General features: G+C 35.7%; 1 protein-coding gene across 2 annotated transcripts in view; it reads left to right on the top strand.

The window, feature by feature from the left end:
• LOC148953088 (uncharacterized) overlaps positions 1–22,443 on the top strand; it is a 106,822-nt gene extending 84,379 nt beyond the window's left edge. For both annotated transcript variants that reach the window (XM_089088293.1, XM_089088291.1), the window contains exons 3-5: positions 808–995; positions 4,437–4,564; positions 21,385–22,443. In XM_089088293.1, the coding sequence (XP_088944419.1) occupies positions 808–995; positions 4,437–4,564; positions 21,385–21,519 (451 nt within the window). In that variant the 3' untranslated portion in view covers positions 21,520–22,443. The remainder of the gene's footprint in view (positions 1–807; positions 996–4,436; positions 4,565–21,384) is intronic.
• Positions 22,444–23,445: the final 1,002 nt, after the last annotated feature.

Here is a 23,445-nt window from a genome sequence, read left to right as displayed (position 1 = left end):
GGGGGGGGAGGTACCTAGGTTAGATTAGGTTTAAGTATTTCATATATTCTATGCTTTACCTCCCACTCCCTCCCCTAATGTGCAAATATATAGCCCAAATTTGTTTCTAAACTATTATATTTTCATCCTATTTTATTTTATTTCATTAGCATTAACCAAACTTGACTTCTTTCGTGTGTAAGATATAATGCACAATTACCAACCTAGCTAGTCTCAGAGTGTTGAAGTATCTTTGAATTGTTAAAAATATCTTTTATAAAAGCTGTGAATAGAAGATACTGCTGTGGTTGGAAGAGGAGTTGGCCACATGCCGCTTGATTCCACAGTGAGATGATTGTTGTAGTAATGTTAGTTAGAGTATCTTGTGTCGATCATATGAATGGTGTTGTTTCCGTTAATAAATTTATGTTGTAAACAGGGTAAGTTTCCATCGTGCTTTAAAACTGCATATATTTCACCGTTTCCTAAGTTAGGTAGTAGTAATGAGCTCTGAAACTATAGACCTTTATCGGTGTTACCCGCCATGTTCAGATTAATAGAAAAATGTTTTGCTATAAGGTTATATAAGTATCTTGAAAAAAAGTATATATCCCAAAAATGTCCACTTCCCCTTGAAATTATTCTTGCGTACATTCATTATCAAGTAAGTGTATAGTATTACTTTAAATGTCAAGATTACTAGGATTTACCCCATGATTTCCTTTATTATTTAGCTACCTTGCATGCATCCGAAAACTGCGTATTAACCACTATGAATCCATTAGTTCAGGCTCATGTCTTTTGCTTAATCTGAATAGTTTTCATTAGGCCGTATTGCGGATCTGGTGCAGAGAGACTATTTGAATGTAAGCAATGTGGAAAGGCATTTAAGAGGTCGTCAACGTTATCCACACATCTGCTTATTCATTCAGACACTAGGCCATATCCTTGTCAGTTTTGTGGCAAACGTTTTCATCAAAAGTCGGACATGAAGAAGCACACGTATATTCACACAGGTAAGCTTTGGTCTGCTGAGCCTAAAATTATTTTCTGAATACTAAATACCTGAATACAATTTTCTTTTGGAGTAATCTATTGCAGAAAACTGAAAAAAAGAAGACAATTTCGTGTGGGCTTGGAGCAGTCAAATCACACTAGTTTTCATAATGTCCCTAAGGGTGTAAGCTTTTTCTTATAGATGAACTCTTTTCAAGTGGTATGCTTTATCTTGTTATATACCTAGGCTACGACACAGGAGTTCTTTCACAGTAATGAGAAAACCCAATAAGTATAAATATAACCAGCATTAAACCCAGCATTTATAACCAGCGTTAAATAAGTATAACCAGCATTAAAAATGTCTGTTGTGAAATTAAGAGTTGGGGCCCTTTCATCAGTGGCTTCAATCGGGGGGAGGGGGGGGGGGGTCATGTGCCTCCTAGATTCTTCATACGTCTCGAAAAGTCCAATTTCTGATGTACTATTACTGAAAGAATTGAAAAAAAGACGAGTTTCCCCTAGATATTGGTTGTTTACCAATATCTGGGTAAGAGTTTACCTTTTCAATACATATATACTGAAAAATACATTTTGCTCCTACCCCTAAACTCTAAACTATCGTGGCTAGACGCCATGGCCTTTTATCAAAGCCAGGTTTGATGGACATTAAGCTAATGAAAATGATGGGACCCCTTATATGCCGGGTTGTCCTTTATCATGGACAAATCATCAGATTTTCACAGTGAATGTACGCTATATGAAAAATTATGGATATATTTGGTTATTTGAATATGACAAAATATAAATCTTGCCAGGATAGTTGTTGACTGAAAGCCCAAACATAAACGCTTAGGGTTACACAACAAAACACTTTTGCCGTAGATTAATAGGGATTATTTTATTGTTTCATTTTATATTTTGGGCATTTACATCCACCTTTTTTCTTTTCTGAATTTTTACAACCCCCCCTCCACCCGCCCCAAAAAAAAAACTGGGGATCTAAGCTATCTGTCACGGGCTTTATAGAATAGGCGTAATCAGCTTAAATGTATGAAAAAAAATGGAATGACTAGCCACGTATCCAACTGCATTATACGTTTACCTAGTAAAAATCACTAATTTAAAAAGCTCTAGAAGAAAAAAATTCAGGTTGAAAAAAGCAAAAAACGTAAGAAGGAGCCAATACTTCTTATTCATCTTTTCCCAATAGATAAACTAAGGAACGAGATCCAAAACCTATGTAATTTTGCCAATGAAAAATGACAACAGAACAGTAAGATTCAAAAATAACAAACGGAGCTTGGTCTCCTGGGATCTTGAGTGGCTTTGTCGCTGATGAGATTTGAGAGTAGGGTGTGTCAAGTGTCTAAGGTCAATTATTCAGATTCCATTACAATAAGGACAATAGTCGGTCTGCTAAAATTGATCGCATATTACTAGCACTTTGGTAGAGTAAAGAAGTAAAAGTTGACTGCGTTAAATGAGCATAAGCGGGATGGTCACTCCAGAAGTCTATCAAATTAATATGAGGGATATAAGACTGTTGAACCGTTCTTTAGAAACACGTATCCGATGGTGAACATTGTCAGGACATATTTCGGGAAGTTGCTACTTGAAAATCCATAGACATGACACAAACTTTATCTGTCTTGAGCTTTTAGTAATTTTTATTGCCATCAAGTCTGTTCAATCAATTTAAAAGTTTGACAAGCCCCTGAACATCTTTTTTTCATTTGTCTCAAAATAAAACTCAATACATACCTGCAATATTCATTACAACATGCATGTAACTTCAATCTTCAGTTTGACTAAAGTTGTTTTTTCATCTTGGGCAGCCAATGGCACTGATAATAATCTTCTCTGGGTCTCGGACTCTGAATAAAAATACTTAATTTTTCTATGATTTTTCATAAAGGGGAATCCTAAAAATTTCTTTGTTTAGTTGAAACTTATGGATAATAATTTTTGGGTGAATGCATTCTGGTATTTATGAAAAGGTATGCTCGTTATATTGGCTTCATCAGTTGCTGTCGATAATATTTCCACTTTTAATTCACAGCTTTTCGAAGCATACTATGCACTATCAGCTTTCTCATACTAGTAACTTCAAACTTTGACTAAAACTTTGTTTTGTAGAGGATGTGTTTTGATTGTAGACAGCTGGTGCGTTTTACGATTAAAAATTTTTGGTTCATTTCTTTAGACTAAGTCCTGACAAGATGTCAGAAATTAGCCTATTTCGTGTAGTTTCCACGCCCCAGTAACTTCAAACCGTGACTTAAACTTTGTTCTGTAGAGAAAGTGTTTTGATTTCCGACACTTCACACATTTTACGATTAAAAGCTTTTGGTCCATTCTTTTTTAGACTAAGTCATGAAAAAAAGTTAGGAATTAGCATCTTTTTGTAGCTAGTGTTGCTAGCACTACTTCGGTTTGACCTCTCTTTTTTAAGCTAAGTGCCAGCCTTTGGAAGAATTAGGAAGAAATTCCATTGGTCGCACGATAATTTTGTTTGGTCAAACACTTAATTCAAGAAGAAATAAAATCTCCGATTTCCAGTCTCTTAAATACTCGTTCAGCTTCCAAAAAACCTTAGAATTAGAAGATTTTTGTAGTTCCAACACTTGAAAGAAGGAAGATATATAGTAAAATTATATTATAGCATAAAAAACAACTTCAATGTCCAAATAATCAGTGAAAGTGTTCCTTCTTTTCTACTATTTACATCCACTTTAGCTCAGTAGTTGTAGGATTACTAAGTAGGCTAATTTCATTTTCTGTTAGGATATTGAGCAATTTTGCAAAAGTTCTAAAAATACCATCATATGTAGTTTTTTTTTTATTTACGATTGGTTCATATCCAGTCTAGCAAAAAAAAAGTCTTACCATCGTGGTACTAGAGTATCTTATTTAATTTCAGCAGAAAATCAGAAATATATTATAAAATATATATATATATATATATATATATATATATATATATATATATATATATATATATATATATATATATATATATATATATATATATATATATATATATATATATATATATATATATATATATATATATATATATATATATTTGTATACAAAAATACAATATATATGTTTATATATGTTTCAAAATACAAATATATATGTTTATATATATATATATATATATATATATATATATATATATATATATATATATATATATATATATATATATATATATATATATATATATATATATATATATATATATTACCATCATGATTTCGATATTACCATTGCGGTTTCTGATTATCTTCTTTTATATCTGCAAAATGTCACAAGAATATTATAAACTTTTACTTTTTCATACTTTTTGTTTGTAAAAATAAAAGTATTTGGCACAGAAAGCAAAGTAATGTTTTTAGGTAGGAAACCTTTCACAAAATAATTGATATTTATTTACTAAATCTTTCCTACAGGGGAGAAACCTCACAAATGTGTAATATGTGGCAAAGCATTCAGTCAATCTTCAAACTTGATAACACATTCAAGGAAGCATACTGGTTATAAACCGTTTGCTTGTGAGACATGTGGAAGATCATTTCAGGTAAATTTTCCCGTCTTTTATCTACATCGACCTATTATAACAATATACTGATCCAAATTTCAAACTTATTTCGAGCTAAAAAAAAAATTTACTCAAAACAAAAGAAGAATTTGGTACTTTAATTCTACTGGGATAAAATAAAAGTCAATGAGAGATCAGAAAGACATTTCTTCTAAAAGTATTAGATAAAAACAAAAGTTTTTCTAAATGAAAGTAAGGAGCGACATTAAAACTTAAAAAGAACATAAATTGTTCCGTATATGAAAGGGTCTGTCCTCTCCTCAACGCCTCGCTCTTTACGCTAAATTTTTTTTTATTGTTTTAAAAAATAGAGTTTGTGAGAAAGAGTCAAACTTTAGCGTAAACAGCGAGGCGTTGAGGAGCGGACAGCTGCTTTCATATACGGAATAACTTCTGTCCGTTTTAAGTTTTAATGTCGCTCCTTATTTTCAGTTAAAAAAACTTGTTTTTTTTTTACTTAATTTCTGAACGTTTTTGAATTAATGCAGGTTTTGATTTTGGCTCACTGTACATGAATAATTAATACGAAATTTGCGCATTAATTTTCTTTTTTTTTGGCTAAATTGCTTTCTCGAAAGTTGTTTAATTTTATTTACGAACGTTTTTATTGGTAATAAATATACGTAACTTACCAATTAGCTTACGTAACGAATAATGTAACTGCATTATATATATATGTATATATATATATATATATATATATATATATATATATATATATATATATATATATATATATATATATATATATATATATATATATATATATATATATATATATATATATATATATATATATATATATATATATATATATTTATATATATATATATATATATATATATATATATATATATATATATATATATATATATATATATATATATATATATATATATATATATATATATATATATATATATATATATATATATATATATATATATATATATATATATATATATATATATATATATATATATATATATATACTATCTTTATATGTGAGTAATAATTGTATGTTTCAGTTCTCCAAAACGGCTCCATATTTTTTCGGGAAATTTAGTAACTTGGGATATTCTCGCATAAGCATACGATCTAGATAGGTGAGAAGTCTGGGAAAATTCGTTAAAAACCATAATTTTGGAAAGAAACAAACTGTAATAATAAAATGTCCTTCAAAAGACGGTAGTATGAAAAGACATTAAATTGCCTAAAGAACAAAAAACCGTTTTTTAGAGTTTCGGTTACTATTGAGCCGGGTCACTCTTACTGACAGTTCGTTACCACGAACTGTTTGATCACGTTAAATTTATCTTACAACAATAAAAGAAACTAATTTAAAATTTTCAGGTATTTTTCTAGTGTGAATTAAAACATTAGATCTATTGCTCAGACACTGTAAATATTTTTGCAGTTTACACACAAAAAAATTTTAAAAACGCTTCAGAAATTTTTCATATGCATTTTGTTACGGTTTACGGTGTTACGGCTACCCCCCTGAATACAGGCTGGGAATCAATTATCCTAATAAAGAACAAGGAAAAGAGCAACTATTCTATTTATTCTCTAACAGTCATGTCATAAACAAAATAATTCAAAAAGATGTGTAGAGAAAGGCGGGCTTAGGTTCACTCTACTGATACGATGGAAAAATAGAGAAAAGAAGAAGAACACCAAATTCAATGTAGCTGTTAACGAACAGGGAATCAAAAACAACAACTTTAATTTTAAATTAACTAAAACAACTTTAGCGATTACTTTAGCGATTACTTTAACTTTAGCGATTCTGAACTGAACTTAAAAAAATTTTTGACTTTTTTTCATGTCTTAAAAAAACATTGCGTATACTTAAAAGATACGAAATTTGGTAATGATATTTTTCTAACAACGATTTCTACTAAGCTTTAAATTTTTAGTTATCTTTTTTAAGGTTTTTAAATTGTTGTAATCCCTTGTTAGAATACATACAAATGTTTTTGCAGTTACAATGTTTTGGCTCTTTACGCAATATTAATGTCTTTTCATACTGGCGTCCATTCAAAGATATTTGATTATTACAGCAAATCTGATTTCTAACAACGATTTCTACTAAGCTTCGAACTTTTGGTTTTCTTTTTTAAGGTTTTTGAATTGTTTCAATCCCTTCTCAAAACATATGCAAATATTTTTGCAACTGCCCGTTTTTTGGTCTTTAAGCAATTTAATATAAACTTCTTCACATATGAAAATCTTTACACATAAGTTTGACAAGTGTTACAACGTAATTGCAATATTGCTGTATATAAAAATAACGTCATTCACATAAATATTGTTTTTTCTAAAATTAAGGCTCTGAAGGAATTTTCCTTGGTAGTAGTATTTCCTCAGTAGTTTTGCCTAAATATAATATTGTCCCAACAATAAAACCATAGAGTCAATTCCAAATTGTTGTGAAGGACAGAAAGGAAGCGGAGCAGGAGATAAAGCTGCTTAACCCGTCTCTCTTTGAAACTTGCCTTATCACTAACTGAGACCCTATTCCTATCTTTAAGTATGACAAGTCCAAGCTTACTCTCAATTTCTTAGCACCCCATTACAGTATTTAACGGTTATGCCGTCAGGCTGAATCTTCTAGATCTTTGGCATTTTATCAAAGCCCTCTATCTCACATCCCCTTATTTCGCGCTTTAATGGCTTTTCTTCTCCTCTTATTTTCCTTTTAACCTCATAATACCGATCACTTAAAAACTGCTTGTATAAATCCCTTCTCTGTTGTACCAAGGCAAAGGCATTTTCTCCAACTCTACTCGCTGCGTTTCAAACTTTCCCTCTAAGAAGCCTACGCAACTTCACAAACTTTTTTCCTAAGATTGTTCCAACCATCCTCTGTATTGTTGAATTTTAAATTATCTGCTTCATAATTACCCAAAAAGTAGCTACCCTTCTAAATTTCAACCGTAAATTAACTCTTGACACTACTAGATGGTGACTTTCTTGACTTTCTAGTATAGCATTTTAATGCGCCCTTTTTCCCGAAAGAGTTACTGGACTTTCTGGAGATCAGAGTGGCCACATCCTGTTGCGATGTGTGGAGCCCACCCCAGGAATCTTGGTATCTAGGTTTAACCTGGCTCTAACCAGATTTCAGGCCTGGGGTCGGTGGGGCTAGCAACCCTCCGCCTGAAAAAAAACTGCTATGAATAGTGACAAAATAGCCTAGGATCCGGACTTCCTTTTAAGATCTCGACCATCGCGCGTCAGCGGACATGCTGACGACGTCAGAAAGACTGACAGACTAAATCTCCTGGACCAAAGGGGGCTTCGGATAGCCACTTGGAATGTTTTGACTCTCAATACACCTGCATCAAAGAACTTACTCTCCGTAGAGCTCTATAAGAGTAAAGTGGCGACTGCTGGTCTTACAGAAACCCGTCTTATCTGAAGCGGAGAAGAGAAAATAGACAACAATCACTAGTTTCTGTGGTCTCAAGGGAGCACGAGAAGAAATGGCGTTGGCCTTGCGCTAAATAGTCTCGCAAGAAAGGCATTACACTTGCATGAAGCCGTATCAGACACACTAATGAAGGCCTGCTTTGGACACAAATTTCAAAATTTTCAAATTTCAAATTAATTTATTTAGCATAAAAAAATACAAACAAATTTACAGCGGCCATCTACAAAAACCCGAAGGTTTGTTTACGATGGCTGAAAATCCATTATTATAAAGCTCTACATCCACATAAAAATTATCTCTTTATGGGGAAAAATCAGCACTTGAACTAAATCAACATAAATAACATATCCTACTCTAATAGGATTACACTCTATAAATCGCAATTTATAAATATCACATATCATCCTTAAAACATCCACTAAAAAAAAAAAAAAAAAAAAAAAAATTAGATAAATCTAACTAAATCAAATATTAAAAAAATAATAAGTATCATGTAGGCTATAGAGCCGACTCCGTGCGCTTTGGCTGGGTAATTTCGTGAAAATGCGACCATTATCTGTCCAAACAATTTTCATACCAAACATTAATCAAATTCAAAAATCTAATCATTCAGATTATAGCCCAAAAGGTAACGCTTCAATCTACTCTTTAGCTGGCTTACATTATCAACTTGTCTAATAGCATCCGGGAGGGAATTGCACACCCCCGGTCCCGCAAAACGAGGCAGAAACGCTGCACGTTGAGTATTCCGGAGCTCCGATGCAAGGTCATTCGCATTTCTAGTCTCATAACAGTGATAAGATGAGTTAGCTTTAAAAATTTCCCAAAATACCTCCGGTGAACACTTATTCAAACATTGATAAATAAAAATTGCTAACTGGTAATCCCTCAACTGATAAATATTTAAAAGTTTCAAACTTGTAAAAGAATTCAACCTGCTATTTTAAAACTGAATATAACTATCTAAAATACGAACTATTTTATTCTGTAGAATTTGGACCTTTCTAAAACTTTAAATAAAACTACTAGTCCATAGCATGCAACCATACGATAAATAAGGGCCAACAATAGAATGATAAAGTAAAAGTTAAACATTTGACGGTAGTTGATTTTTCAGTCTTCTTATCACACCCAACCCTGTTGAAATCGTAACTGCCACAAGATGACAATGTGATTTCCAACTTAAATTAAAATCAAGACTAAAGCCCAAATATTTAACACTATTTACATTCTTTAAAAATTCACCGTTAAAAACAATTTTATTATCTAAAACACATGAAACTCCATTTCTACAAAATGTCGCAAAATTTGTTTTTGAAATATTCACTACCAAATAACTAGAATTTGTAAAACTTATCAATTCAGCGAGGGCCTTATTTGTCTTCTCAATTAATTGGTTCAGACAAGTAGCTGTAATCGTAAACACCGTGTCATCAGCAAAAGACGTTATAAGTGCATCTGATGCATCTGATGCGCATCTGATGACACAAACATGGTAAAATTACTATTGCCGTATGCTATGCCCCGACCAACGATTCTGATGACACAATCAAGGAAGAGATCTGCTCTGCTCTCATCAGATGTCTCATGACAGTTCCCCCCCCCACGATATAACTGTACTTCTTGGTGACTTTAACGCAACAGTGCTTGATGATACGGGTGTTTGGCGTGGGACAATTGGCCCTGTTTCTCCCGACCCACTTAACTACAATGGCCTTTGCCTACTTGAACTATGCCGAGCCATGACCTAGTCATCGCAAACACTTACTTTCAACGCATAACCATCCACCAGTACACGTGGTGTAGTAATGACGGTTGCACAAAGAAGATGATCGACTGCGTCATTATGTCTAAACACTGGAGATTATCTCTGAAGAACTGCAGAACTTACAGATTAGCTTAGCACGGTAACGTAGACCACAGGCTTGTGTGTGCTGAAGTCCATATCCTCCTTCAAGCACAATGATCAGAAGGAAGGCCAGTTACTGCAGATATTTCGAAACTCCAGGAGCCAAATACTCGCCTGAAGTATAGTAATGAGGTATCAAATCGCTTCGAGCTCCTTGCCACACCTAGCAGCAGTGAAGAAGCCTGGAAGTATTTTAAATCGTAGACAAGCGAAGCAGCACAAATGGTGCTTGGCAAGAGAGGTTTTCCAAAGAAATCTTGGCTAACAAATATAACACTGGAGGGTATAGAGCAAAGACGGAGGGCAAGACTCCTTGGGGACATGGTCACTTATCGTCAGGCTTAATGGAGTGCGCAACAGTCTCATTCGCCGGGACCGAACTCAGTTTGTTACAAGGCAAGCTGATGAAATTGAATTAGCAGTGAAAAAAAAAAAGACGTGGGTAGCCTGTTCAAGCATCTCCGAGATCTTACTGAAAATAAAACTCCTACATTGGGACCTGTGCTATCCCTGGTTGCGACGCTTGTCTCTGATGAGGGCACTTGTATTGAGAGGTGGAGAGACCATTTCTGCTCGCTCTTAAATAATACTAGCCCGTCTATCTCTCCAAATAATAGTCCCAGCCAATCTACTAGTCAAAGGCCTGAAGCAGATGTTTCTCCATATGAGCCTTTCAGCCCCTCAGAAATTGGAAACGCAGTTAAAAGGCTCGAGGATAACAAAGCTGCTGGTATTTGTGGCTTGAGCTCTGAACTGCTGAAATATGCTGGTCCTACATTGCTCCTGTTTCTCCACACTCTGTTCACCACAATTTGGCGAACTGAGATAATTCCTATATATTGGCAGAAAGGTGTCATCATCCCCTTATGCAAAAGGAAAGGCTTTAGAAAGGTCTTTTCAAACTACCATGGAATAACTCTGCTGTCAGTCCCAGGAAAAATTTTCTCAATGGTCCTGCTGGATCGTTGTCGGAATATAATTCGTGGGATTCGGCGACCTGAATAAGCTGCTATTATGTCAGACCGTTCCACCATTAAGCAGATTTTCACGATTAGATAGATAATAGAAAAGTCACGGAGTTCCGCCAGAAGGCTTTTTTCACCTTCGTTGACTTCCGTGATTCATTCGACTCAGTGGACCGAGAGGCTCTTTGGAAGATTTTAGCATCAACTGGCCTCCCCGAGAAATACTGCAGACTCTTCAAAGCTTTACATCATGACACAGCGAGCTGCGTTCAAGTCAATGGCCTGTGCAGCCCATTCTTCCGAATCACAACAGGGGTCCGTCAAGGATGTGCAGTGGTCCCAAAGCTCTTTAATGTCATCATAGACCATGTTATGACAAAGACGACTTTACGTCTCAACTTTGGACCAAAGTTTGGAGATTGCATCATCTCAGATGCTAATCTTAATGACGACCTGGCTATCTAGCGGACTCCATGGATCAGTTGCTGGAAGCGCTTCAAATCTTACCAGAAGAGGCTGCAATTGTGGGACTGCAGATAAACTGGAACAAAACGAAAATTATGGTCGTAGATCTGTCTTCTCCTGCTGTCATTTCTCCTATCAGTCTGGACGGAACAACTAGCATAAAAGTCATCCAAAAGTTTACCTACCTGGGATCCACGATTTCTTAAGGTGGCTTCTTTCTTCCCAAGCTGCAAGCAAGGCTATCCAAGGTGTCTTCTGCCATGGGCAGGTTGAACCGTCACCTTTGGTAAAAACCAAATATCAGTTGTTCAACCAAGCTGCGAATTTTCAACGCTCTCGTCGATGTCACTCTCTACGCCGAGTAGCACCCAGCAGGAGACATAAGTAAGTAAGTAAGTAAGATTCCAAAAAGGTGTTGCTTGTCCAGAGACTTAAAGACTTCTGTGAAACGTACTTGCAGACTTTGGGAGAAACACGTCACTTTTTATTTGTGTATCATAGGAATATCAAAAGCGTTCGGTAGCATCAATCATATACAAGCGATGCACTCTCTACTGCACAGTGATGTAAGTACGAATGTGATGAAATGTTCAAATTTGGTAGGAAAATTTGACATTTTCTGATAAATGAAGAGCCCCAGTGTCTGACAAATAAAGAGCCTATTTTCAGAACCCACCAAAGTCAGAAGATATGTGAGACACACAATCTTTTTTAAACATACAATCTCCAATCATATCTCACCATCTGTTCTACCTAACATTACTGGCTTCTCTTATATTGCTTATACTGACAATGTCCTTATTTTCAGCTGATCGAAATCAGACTTAAACGATAACCTGAACCGACTGCAAATTGATTTTATTTGATTTTGATTTTCAATCTTTCGGACTTCACATTAATATCGATAAATGCTAGTTTCTAACATTCAACGTGGCAAGAAGTGACGAAGCTCCCCTAAAAATCATGTAGTTCCTACAGTGTCAGACATCACAATTTTTATAATATTTAAAATATCAAATTTATCAAAGCCTCAAGCCAGATTTGGAGCTTTTTTCTCTTTTGTTGCCCAGTAAGGTTCTCAAAACTTTTCTTTTTTGTAAAGGTTTCGTCTAAAACCCTTATAACAAATCAATACCAACTACCAACACCACATACAAAAAAGTCACAGATCATATAATATCGAAATTTGGGTAAGACGACCCGTTGACATCAAACATATATGCTCAGACTCTGATTACGCGCTATGAAATGTGTGTCATGTTTGGAAAAAGATTTCGCTACTGGTATATACTTATATTGTGCCCAAAACTAAAATTTTAGCAGACTTCTCTGGTGGTTTGGGTAGGTACTATAAGAAAAGAGCGAATATGGCATTTTCAATAGGATTCCTGTTTTTCAGTAGATATTCCTTAGGTCCTGTAACTATGTTCTTTGTCAGTAGACAGACATCGGTTGGTTGTAAATAAATTTTACATGACCATAATGCTTGTGATAGTTACGTCAGAACAAACCACATTTGAAGTGCGTATACCCAGGGTTGCAAAATGTGGGACGAAACTGCTATTTTAACACTATTTCATTATGTTTAGTACTCTAGCACGTGCTCAGGGTTGCTAAAATAGCGCCAAAATAACACGAAAGTGCTATTTTAGCACTATTTTATCACTATTACGGTCAGTTTTTTCTACTTTAGCACCGAAAATTACTGTGTAGCACACAAATTTGAGGAATTGTGGCACTTTAGGAACTGACCATGGTGGCAACCCTGTGTATAACATGCGTGTGAACTTTGTATGAAACAGTTATGATAACAATTTGGCAGTCTAAAATCTACAGACTTATTCCAATATCATGTTCCCTAATGAAGTAGCATTTAAAATATGAAAAAGTATAACACTGGTTCTTCTTTAGTCAGGGAAAAAGGACGACGGGGTAAATTTTGCCAAAAGTTTGAAATAAGAGGAGCGTATGAAAAACAGTTATAGGGGGGGGGGGGGTATTTTGGTCGTCTGGCAGTTGATGTTCTTTTGCCAACTGTTGTATCAGACAAAAAATGGCAAAATAACTGTAAAAATTGGAAAACGGTAAAACAGTAAAAAAAAATATGTATACGTACAACAAAACTGTAGGCCTACTGAGATCGCCATAAAGTTGGTTTAAATGAAGTTAAAGTTGAGGGAAAATAAGTAAAAATGAGGTAAAATTATGGCAATTTCCAACATTATTACACGGTTTTGACCTGTTTTACCAGCTAACGAAATACAATGTGGCAGGAACGACCCCCTCCTTCTCCCATACCTGTTACTTTTGTTAAAGAATGACAATAAATAGAACGGGAACATAAACAAAAGTAAAACAATATCTAAGTGTCATTTGCGCTTTATTGAAAACAATTTTATTTCAAACAGCATGTTTCAATTTGTAATATCATCAACAACAATATAACAAAAGTCGCGCCGAAAAGTCGGTGACACGCCGCGGAAAAAAACGGTGGCTCGCCGCCAAGCTAGCATCATCTCGCTGAAACCGCTTTTGATTCTTACGGTGGCGGCGTCACTAATACGCCGCCTTTGTTTTCTCTCTTTTTCTCTTTTCGATATAATCCTCCAGGCTTCAACCGTCATCCCGACTAATCTGTTTCTTAAATATAAAAACTGTTATCAACATAATTTCAGCAGACACAAAGATGAAGCCTATTTGCAACATTCCATGGGACCCCAAGGTCCAATGCTAGTATGGTTTCAGAAACAAAGTATGCTCTTGGCAGAGATCTTCTTTGCTGTGTGCACAGGATAATCTTCCCCTCAATATTGTAAAGGGAATAGGCTTCTCACAGTTTTGTGCAAAGTACGATATTATTGCAGGTGCAAAAGACCTGCCAAGTGAAAGAAACATGGCCATTTCCTGCTTGCAGGACATATATGATGCAACGTTCACAACAGTGAAAAAGATCATTGGCAACAGGGCAGAGTTTAGAAGTGGAGCTATGGCTATGGATATCTGGACGGATACACACCCTCATCTTAACTATCAGTGTCACAGACTCATGTACATCACTTCAAATTTTGAGATGAAGAATATAACTATTTTCCACCAACTGTTTTGATGATGAGTGACATACAGCTGACAACACTAGAAAGGAATATCGGGCCTGTGTTAAGCTTTATTGACATTGGAGGGACGGACATAACTTTGGTGCGTAATAGAGGTGCAAATGTAGTTAGAGTCTGTACAATTCTGGATGCGAAGTCAAGAGATTGTGTTGTACACGGGCTTCACAATATGATCACAGTTGATAAAGTGTCAAAAGTTACAGAGGTTTGTGATTTGGTGAAAAAGGCTAGACTTACTGTCAGAGCCTTGACTTACAGAGGCTCTGATTTAAGCCGCGAATTCGAAAAACAGAAATATGAAGCTTTTTTTGCGATTGAAGAACTGAGCAAGCTTGATCAGGTTTTAGATGCAGACTCAGAGCTGCCCATTGTTCATGTGGCTGAGGAGATACCCTGCAGTGGAAGAAATGACCATTACAGGATGCTCAAAAGAGATCTTCTCACGCGGTGGAACGCAACAAAGTAACATATACAATGCTTGAAAGCATTTTAAACCATAAAGCTGTTGTATCGACTCTCCTTTGTCAAATTGGCAAACCTGACTTAGTTTTGGACGAAGATGATCCCGAGCTCAAGACTGCCCTGTGCATGTTGCTTTCTGCTTTTCTTACTACAATGCAAGCAATTGAAGGTGAGTCCTTTCCGACAGTGAACGTTACTTTGTTATGTAGAGGAATGTTAAAGGCACAATTGGAAGAAAAGGGAGATGAAATTTCTCAATAGCAGAGCTTAAGCAAAACTTGAGGGCCAAGTTTGATCAGCGTTTTTCTCAAGACTATTTGATGGTCTCAGCAGCGCTATTGAATTTTGAGACCTTTAGACTAAAAACAATGATGAGCACCTCCTTGAATCGTCTCAAAACCAACGATATTTACTCTTTGACATGATAAAAAATAATTGTGACAGAAAATGAGCTCAAAGAATTTGTTGAAGAGATTGGTGACGGGTAAATGTGGGTGCTGCTGGTTCTAGCACCGGTAATGCACAAGAGACAGAAAATGAAAACGTGAGTGATGTGGAAATTCCAAGCGACAATGAGGTACCATCAGAACCAATTGCGAAAAGGCTCTATTCATCTGCTGGCACTAAGAAATGGACAATAAAAAAAACACTACTCCAACCGATCAACGGTCAGGATGCTCATTCACTTGCAGAACAGGAAGAGATCAATCTGACGATCCGGCGTCAGGTTGGTCTTTATTTCTCGTTGGCTACTGAAGCCAACCGGTTGAACTTATTTGAAAATAAAAACCAGACATTAACCTTCTGGAAAAAATACAAACGTCAGATCCCTTGGGTGGCAGTTTACGTTCGTCAAGTTCTGGCTGTACCAGCCACAAGTGCACCAGCTGAACGGCTTTTTAGCACGACAGGACTGATAGTGGCTGTAAAAAGATCAATGCCGGTTCCAAGTAGAGTGAACAAACTCACTTTTATCCATGACAAAACTAAACTTGTTCTGAGTGGCATCTCTGAAATAACCTCCTTTTAACCGTTGATTTTAAATTTTTGGTGTTAAATTTTTGATTCCATGGTGTCTGACTAGTATACAGTGTTTTTTTTTTTTTTTTTTTTTTTTTTGCTGTTATTATTATTTTTTCACTTCCTTTTCGTATGTATTTGATTAACAGAAGATGTTTGAACTTCAAACTTTGAAAGTTATACAGAGATTAGCCCAAATCATTAACAAGAAGAAAATGAGTAAACACAGGATTTTATAGGAACGATGCGATGCTAAACATAAACAAAACATAGGTTTCTGTGTGTCTAGTGGCTAAAAAGGAGAATTCTACTTAGTCTGATTGACGGTGAACATGAACCCTTTCCCTACGGCCCAACAAATCCCTGTTTTGTCATATTGTTCTTGTATATTTTTAGCCAACCAGCTAAAAATACTTACTAAAATCAAGTTGAGATTGAACGTGCCTGGTGAAATGGGATTTTATTTATTATTTTCAATCAGAAAAATTGGCACACCGCGGCGAACCACCAAAACATTTTCGGCGTGCCTGGCGGCGCGCCTCCGCCAATACTAAATCCCACATTCATCGCTGTCGTGTCGCCGCGGCTTGGCTTCCGGGACTACTAAAGGGCTTGAATGTCATTACATTTTATTGAAAACGCTGTGCATTTTATTTGTCAAAAATCAACAATCATAGCAAAAAAAAAAAATTATTATACCCAAGATTACTGAAAAGAAATAATCAAAGGAGACTGATTGTTTAATATATAATGGTATTCGTTCCAGGAAGTCTCAGCAATTTTGGATTTATTAACGTTATCAAAGAGAAAATGTTTGAAATATACTTTATTTTTAGTAAGCACAAATGATGTTCTGGCTATCAGAAGGCTTTGAGGGCCCTTTACCCTACTCCTGTCTGTGGTAATTTCTGTTTGTTTTAAGTTTGATTTGATTATTTGTTGTAGTTTCTGTTCGTTTTTGGTCTCGTTTATTCATTCATAGTTATATCTGTTCAAATATGAATTATTAATTGACTTAATTTCTGTTTGTTTTTATTCAATTTAGGCTCTGTACTTTTTCATACTTTACTCTTCACTTTTACTTAAAAAAAAAAAAAAAAAAAATTTATACAATATTTTTCAAGTAATTTCTGTTCGTATTCATTGACGTTGTTTTTATTTGGTTAATAAAAGGGATATTTGTAAAGTTTTTCGGTATTTCTTCTTAAGAATTAAGATTTTGGCTTGTTAGTTTTATTTTGGACAAAATTCTGCCAAGAATTTTAGTAATACTTTTACAATAGAATTTTGTACGGATGGATATCAGGCAGGTTAAACACTTTTTCCAATGGATTGCTAATCTGCACAATTTTCACCCTTTAAAAGGGCTAAGGCCATCCTTACCCTCCTCTTGTTGCAACATTGAATATAGACGAAAATCGATCGACCTTCTTTAAGATTCTTATTGGATTATATCTTGTTTTAAGTGCCTGTTTGTTCAAATACATGCATTTTCAGCTCATTCATAAAATGGTTTTGCCGTGATTTTTTTTCTTTGGCCAATTAAAAAATTAGTAAAAACAGAATGTCAAGAATCAATGAAACCAGATTTTTCTCCTGATTGAGGCATCCTTGGTTCTGGAATTTTAATTGAGGTGTTTTCCTGGCCTGAAATTTTGAAGGTTATCAGCATAAAAAAAAGAATTTTCCGCACTATGAATCAAGAGAGCCACATTTTACCTCACAAATTTATTGTCCTTGATAAGCTCCTCTTGGCCCCCAACTAAACATTTAAAAAAAATTTGACCCCCTCCCCCTTCCAATCTTCCCTCAAATTTTCAAATGGGCCCCTTAAACCGTTAATTCCTGCTCCTGTGATAGGTAGGCATTTTGATAACCTGGATGCACATAGTGCCTTTTGCTTTAGCTCTAGCCTTTCCCCAAGCCATAATTCAGGTTCCACTTTGCCCCCTCCCCAATATTCCTTAAAAGTTTCAATTTAATACCCTACGCCATTTCTGAGATATGGCAGATACGGTATTTTGGCAACCTGGGTGCTCATATTCTCTTTTGGTTTAGTTCAACATCCCCTTCATCATTACCTAACATTTTCAACTGAATACCCTTATCCGTTCCTGAAAAATTGCATATACGCCATTCTGACAACCTGGAGGCACATAGTGTCCTTTAACTTGGTGTAATCAAATTTTTCCTAAAAGTTTCAGTTTATTGCCCTCAGAGGCTCCTGAGACATTCCAGATACGTGATTTTGACAGCCTGGGTGCACATTGCGTCTTTGGTTTAGTTCAATATCCCTGTCAACATGCCCTGAAATTTTCAACTTGATATCCATAGCCGTTCCTAAAATATTTCAAATACGCCATTTTGACGAACTGGATGCTCATAGTGCCTTTTGATTTAATTCAACATCCCCCTAAACTAATACGGACACCAAACCTAAAAGCCATGTATCAACCAGAGGCATTGCCAGGGGTTTGAGGAAAGTTCAAGTTCCATTCTTATTACGAAATAATATGTCCCAGTGAATTTTATAAAGTAGGAAAATATAACTTTGCCTACAGTTTAGGATCTCCTCTTTCATTAAATTAGGTCATCCCCTCGGATAGTAGAATCCTATCAATACCCTGGTTCGAACCCAGCGCAAACCAATTTGACAAGCAGGTAAAAAAAATTGGACTTGTCTCTCAGTGCTATTGAATGAAAAAATAAGTTTTTCAACTGAGAGTAAGGATCAATATGAAAACTTACGACGAACAGAAATTATTCCGTATATGAGGGGCTCCCCCCCCCCTAAATACCTTACTTTTTTACGCTCAAGTTTGGCTTTTTGTCCCAATTCTGTAAGAATGACTCCTGAAACACGATGGCAATTTAATTAGAATAATAAAATGCCTTTTAAAAGTAAAAAAAACTTTAATGTAAAGAGCGAGGCATTGAGGAGGGGGGAAAACCCCTCATATACTGAATAATTTATGTTTGTTTTAAGTCTTAATCTTGCTCCTTACTTTTAATTGAAAAAAAAAACTTTTTTTTTCATTTTATTTCTAATTGTATTCAAATAATGCCAAGAAATCTGGCTCCCCCTCTATGACAAATGTCCTCCCCTCACGGGAGACTCCTCCGTGGAGATTTCCTCCCACGTAAAATACCCCCTCCCCTCCCCCCCCCCCACCGAAAATTTCACTTTGGACAATTCCATCTTTGCTGAACAAATTCTCATTAGCATACTTTCATTTGAAGAAGATTTTGATTTCTAATCATTTTTCAGATCATGCCGGAAATACCTCCTTCCATGGAAATATTTTCACAGACCCCCCTCCCCCCCCTCGTGGGAAGTTATTCCCGTGGAAATTTCCCAATGGACACTTTTTTCCGCAGAAAATTCCCCCATGAAGAATTTCTCCACCGGAAATCCTCCCTACCCACACAAAAAATCCTCCAGACAATACCAACCCAACTGAAAATTTCCCAGAACACTTTCCCCAGAACATCTCCACATGCAAGATTGAGTCGGCAAAGAGGAAGTAAGACAAATAAAAAGAGTTTCGTAAAGGAATTCTGACAAATACCCCAATCGCAAAATCTCTCCTACAAAGTCCACCCCCGGAAACTTCACTCCCCATGGAAAATTCTCCCCGTGTAAACCCACCCCCAGCAGAATATTCCCCCTCCCCCCAAAAATGGCTGTATACTTCCCAATAACAAATACTATGTGTTAACATTTTATAACTTATAGCCATTTTTATAAAAACATTTTATAAAAATTTTTTATAACTTATAGCCCTTTCCCCAGGGGCTGTGGGAGGTCATGTTACCCCCAAAGGCATAGTTATTGGACCTCTTAATTGCGCTGAACAAAATGGCTGTCTCTAAGTTTTGATCGGATGATTTAGGGGAAAAGGGGACATGGGAGGTGGTCGAGTCACCCTCCAATCTTTTTGGTCACTTAAGAAGGGCACTAGAACTTTTAATTTGCGTTTGAATGTGCCCTCTCCTGATCTCCTAGGGCCATTGGTTCGATATGATCATCCTTGCGATAAAGTAATAATAAATAAATACGCATTCGGGATGTTTTTTCTGGCAAAAGAAAAAAATCCGTGTTTTTGCTGATGGGAACTTGAAACCTCTAAGCTACAGTAGGTTTTTCTGGTATGCTGAATCTGACGGTGCAATTTTCATAAAAACTTTTTTGTCTTTTTGGAGGCGTTACCTCCTTTTTGGAAAATCAGGCAGTTTTCTCAGGCTCGTAGCTTTTGATGGGTAACTCTAAACTTAATGAATCTTATATATTTGGAATAAGCATAAAAAAACACTCTTTTGATGTACCTACTGATGTCAAAATTCTGTTTTTTCAAGTTTCTTTTACTACTGAGACGAGTCGCTAGTTAAGCGAACAAAAGAAACAATGAACCAAAAGAAAAATTGAACTGACAAGTTCGAATAACTTAATTTAATCTTTTATCCAAAATACTAAACAAAAATGTAAAAAAAAGTTAAGCCATTTTTTCTTTGATCTAGAAATTATCAGATAAAAAATCAAGCTTAGTATGACTCAGATTTTAGCGGTAGAATTTCTTGGCATGGTAGAAAAAACAGCATTGGTTAAGAATTAGCATAGTCTTACTCCCCTCCAATCCTTTTGGTCACTTAAAAATGGCACTAGAACTTTAGTTTCCCTTCGAACGAGCCCTTAGCCGATCGTCTAGGACCATTGATTCGATGTAATCACCTCTGGGGAACAGAAAAAAAAACCAAATAAACGCACATCCGCATTCTGGCATTCATGCACACATCAAATAAACACATCAGCATTATATTAAATAAATACGCACGCATTCTGGAATTTTTTTTTTATAAAATTCCACGTTTTTGTAGTCAGAGGCTTGAAACCTCTACAGGAAGGTTCTTTGACACGCCGAATTAGTTAGTGTGATTTTCATTAAGATTCATTTACTTTTAGGAGACGTTTTCCTCATTTTTGGAAAATCAAGCAAATTTTCTCTGGCTCGTAGCTTTTGAAGGGTAACCAGGGGGCGTCGTTTGGGGGTGACAAGGGGGGCAGTTGCCTCCCCCCTCCAATAATGTGGAGAAAAAAATCTTGTACATCCCATGCCATTTGACTATCCAGATATGGGCCCCTCTCCCCCCCATAAAAATACTGGAGATTCGCCCCTGAGGGTAGCCCTGTACTTAACGAATCCTGTATATTTGGAATCAGCATAATAAGCCAATTTCCTATGTATATATTGATGTCAAAATTAGTTTCTAGAGTTTCGGTTACTATTGAGCTGCGTCGCTCCTTACAACAGTTCGTTACCACCAACTGTTTAATTAGACGACTGAGAAAAGGATAGGTCAGGTACTGACAATCCTTGCAGTTTTGCAGAAAAAAGGGTAAAATAAACTAAATTTTTACCCTTTTTTTCTAGAGAAAAGTAGATCTGCGTCGCCATACAGGGACTCAGCATTCCGTCACGTCATATGTCCAGTATGCTCACTATGCCCAGCCATTTCCGATAGCTCGTGAATCTAGAAAAGGTGGTGACATAGAAAGCAGACCATAATGCGTAATTGAGCAAAAGAAGTCTTAAGAAAAGGATTGCGGTGATTCTTTCTGGAGTTCCAAGAAGCCGAAATGGGCTAGTTTGGGGTTTAGCTCCAGTGTACCTTCCCACATTTCTAGTCTAAGAAACAGGTAGTTACCAAAACTGTTCGTTTACGCAGTAAAACTGACAATTTTGTTTGTGTCCGGGAAATGTAAGCAAGGGAAACATTTTTCACGCTATGGAAGGCTGCGTTAATAAATTTATGTTTACATGTTTTTTTTCTGAAAATTGGATCTTTTTAATATAAAATCCAGTAGCGTAGCTTTCAAACTCGAAACTTTTTTTTTAACTTTAAGGTCTTTTCAAAAATTTCTTTTGGTTGAAAAACTTCCACCATTCGTTTATTGTTCGATCTGTGAGGGTCACACAAAAAGAGGAGCCTTTGGAAAGCGCAGAATACCGCTAAATTGACTAAACCGTGAATTTTCGTTGATGTCCTATATTAACTGGAGGTTTCAAAAATCTGTTAAAAAAAAATTATCATATTAGAAGAGTTTGACAATGCTAATTCAGGAGCAGTAAGTTTTATTTCGAATCCCCTTAATAGTATCAAAGAAAGTTTTTTGAGTTTCGCTGCGTACCGAAAATATAAGAATTGCGCTCCAGTGTTTTTTCTTTATGTCTGTCATGTTAGGTCATCAGATTTTCGGTCAATGTTCGGATGATGTACATGGTCAGTTTTCAGTGCAATTCGATAAATTCATGTAGACATATTATTTTTGTTTTACAAGGTTTTAACTTGGATCTATTTACTCTTTTTTTTTTCTTATCTTTGTTGGTGTTATTCTTTTATTAGCTACCATATTTATTTATAACCCGTGACAGTGTGTTTTTCTATATTTGTTATCTCCTGATTCAAATTGTTCATTGGATTTTGATGTTTAAATAAAGGTTGCGCAAATCAGATATCCAATCCTAGGATTTGTGATTCTGGGTAAACATTTCTGTGAAATTCTACTGAACTTAGTATGATTTTGCAATTCTTGTTTTGCTTCGATTGGATACTTCCTTATACACCTCACTTCCATTGCATTATCTTCGAAAAATTAAAAAATCAATTGAGCGAGTGACATTTTAAGTATTATTTACGGATGCTGATAAGCAAATTAATCAGTGTTTCCGGCAATCTAGATCAAGGAAACATTTTCTTCCTTAAATATATTCGAGCACATAGAGTATATTGGGGTATTCCTAAGCGCGTATCCAAGATTTTATTTGAAGGGGAGGGGAGTAATCTTTTCCAGGGGGTGGGTTAGAAGAAAACTTTAAAATAAGCATTAAAAATTTGTTTATATGTCATTCTGTTGTGTTTTTACGAGTGGGGCAAAATTTCAGGGGGGGGGGGAGGATTTCGAAACCAGTAACCCATCTTTGCTACGGCCTTGGGTATACCTCTACATACTGGTCCAAAGAAGTCTCTAGGCAATTTTGTTGGAAAAATAGTGAAATAGTACCAGATCTCCCCCCCCCCCAGAAAATTGCTACTAGTTCTACTTATAAATTCTATGATTCTTTGCCCTTCAACAGCACAAAATTCAAATAAATTACCTACAAACAAAAATAAAAACAAGCTTTTAGCTGTCTTAGCTTTAAGCAATGTTTTTCCTTCAGGCATTTCTCACTTACTATTGGGAAATGCCAATGTTCATGTGGAGGAAAAATATTTGTAAGGGGTCGAGCAATTTTTCTAGGTGTCTGCAGGTGAATTTCATTGTAAGGGTAGTAGAAATTTACTGGGAATTTTTACCCAGGGACTTTTGAAACTTTTTTAGTCCAAAAGTAACTTACCAAGAGATCCAACGGTTTTGTATTCATGATTCTTTTTTCGTACCTTAGCCTTTGTCCGTAATCACTATTCATTTCTCTTTTCATACCCCCCCCCTC

Source organism: Artemia sp. Qi Xiang Cuo, chromosome 4, assembly GCF_049724085.1.
Source record: "Artemia sp. Qi Xiang Cuo chromosome 4, ASM4972408v1, whole genome shotgun sequence".
NCBI classification, from domain to species: domain Eukaryota; kingdom Metazoa; phylum Arthropoda; class Branchiopoda; order Anostraca; family Artemiidae; genus Artemia; species Artemia sp. Qi Xiang Cuo.
Note: the sequence above shows the minus strand (reverse complement) of the source record. Positions and strands in the feature narration are given on the sequence as shown.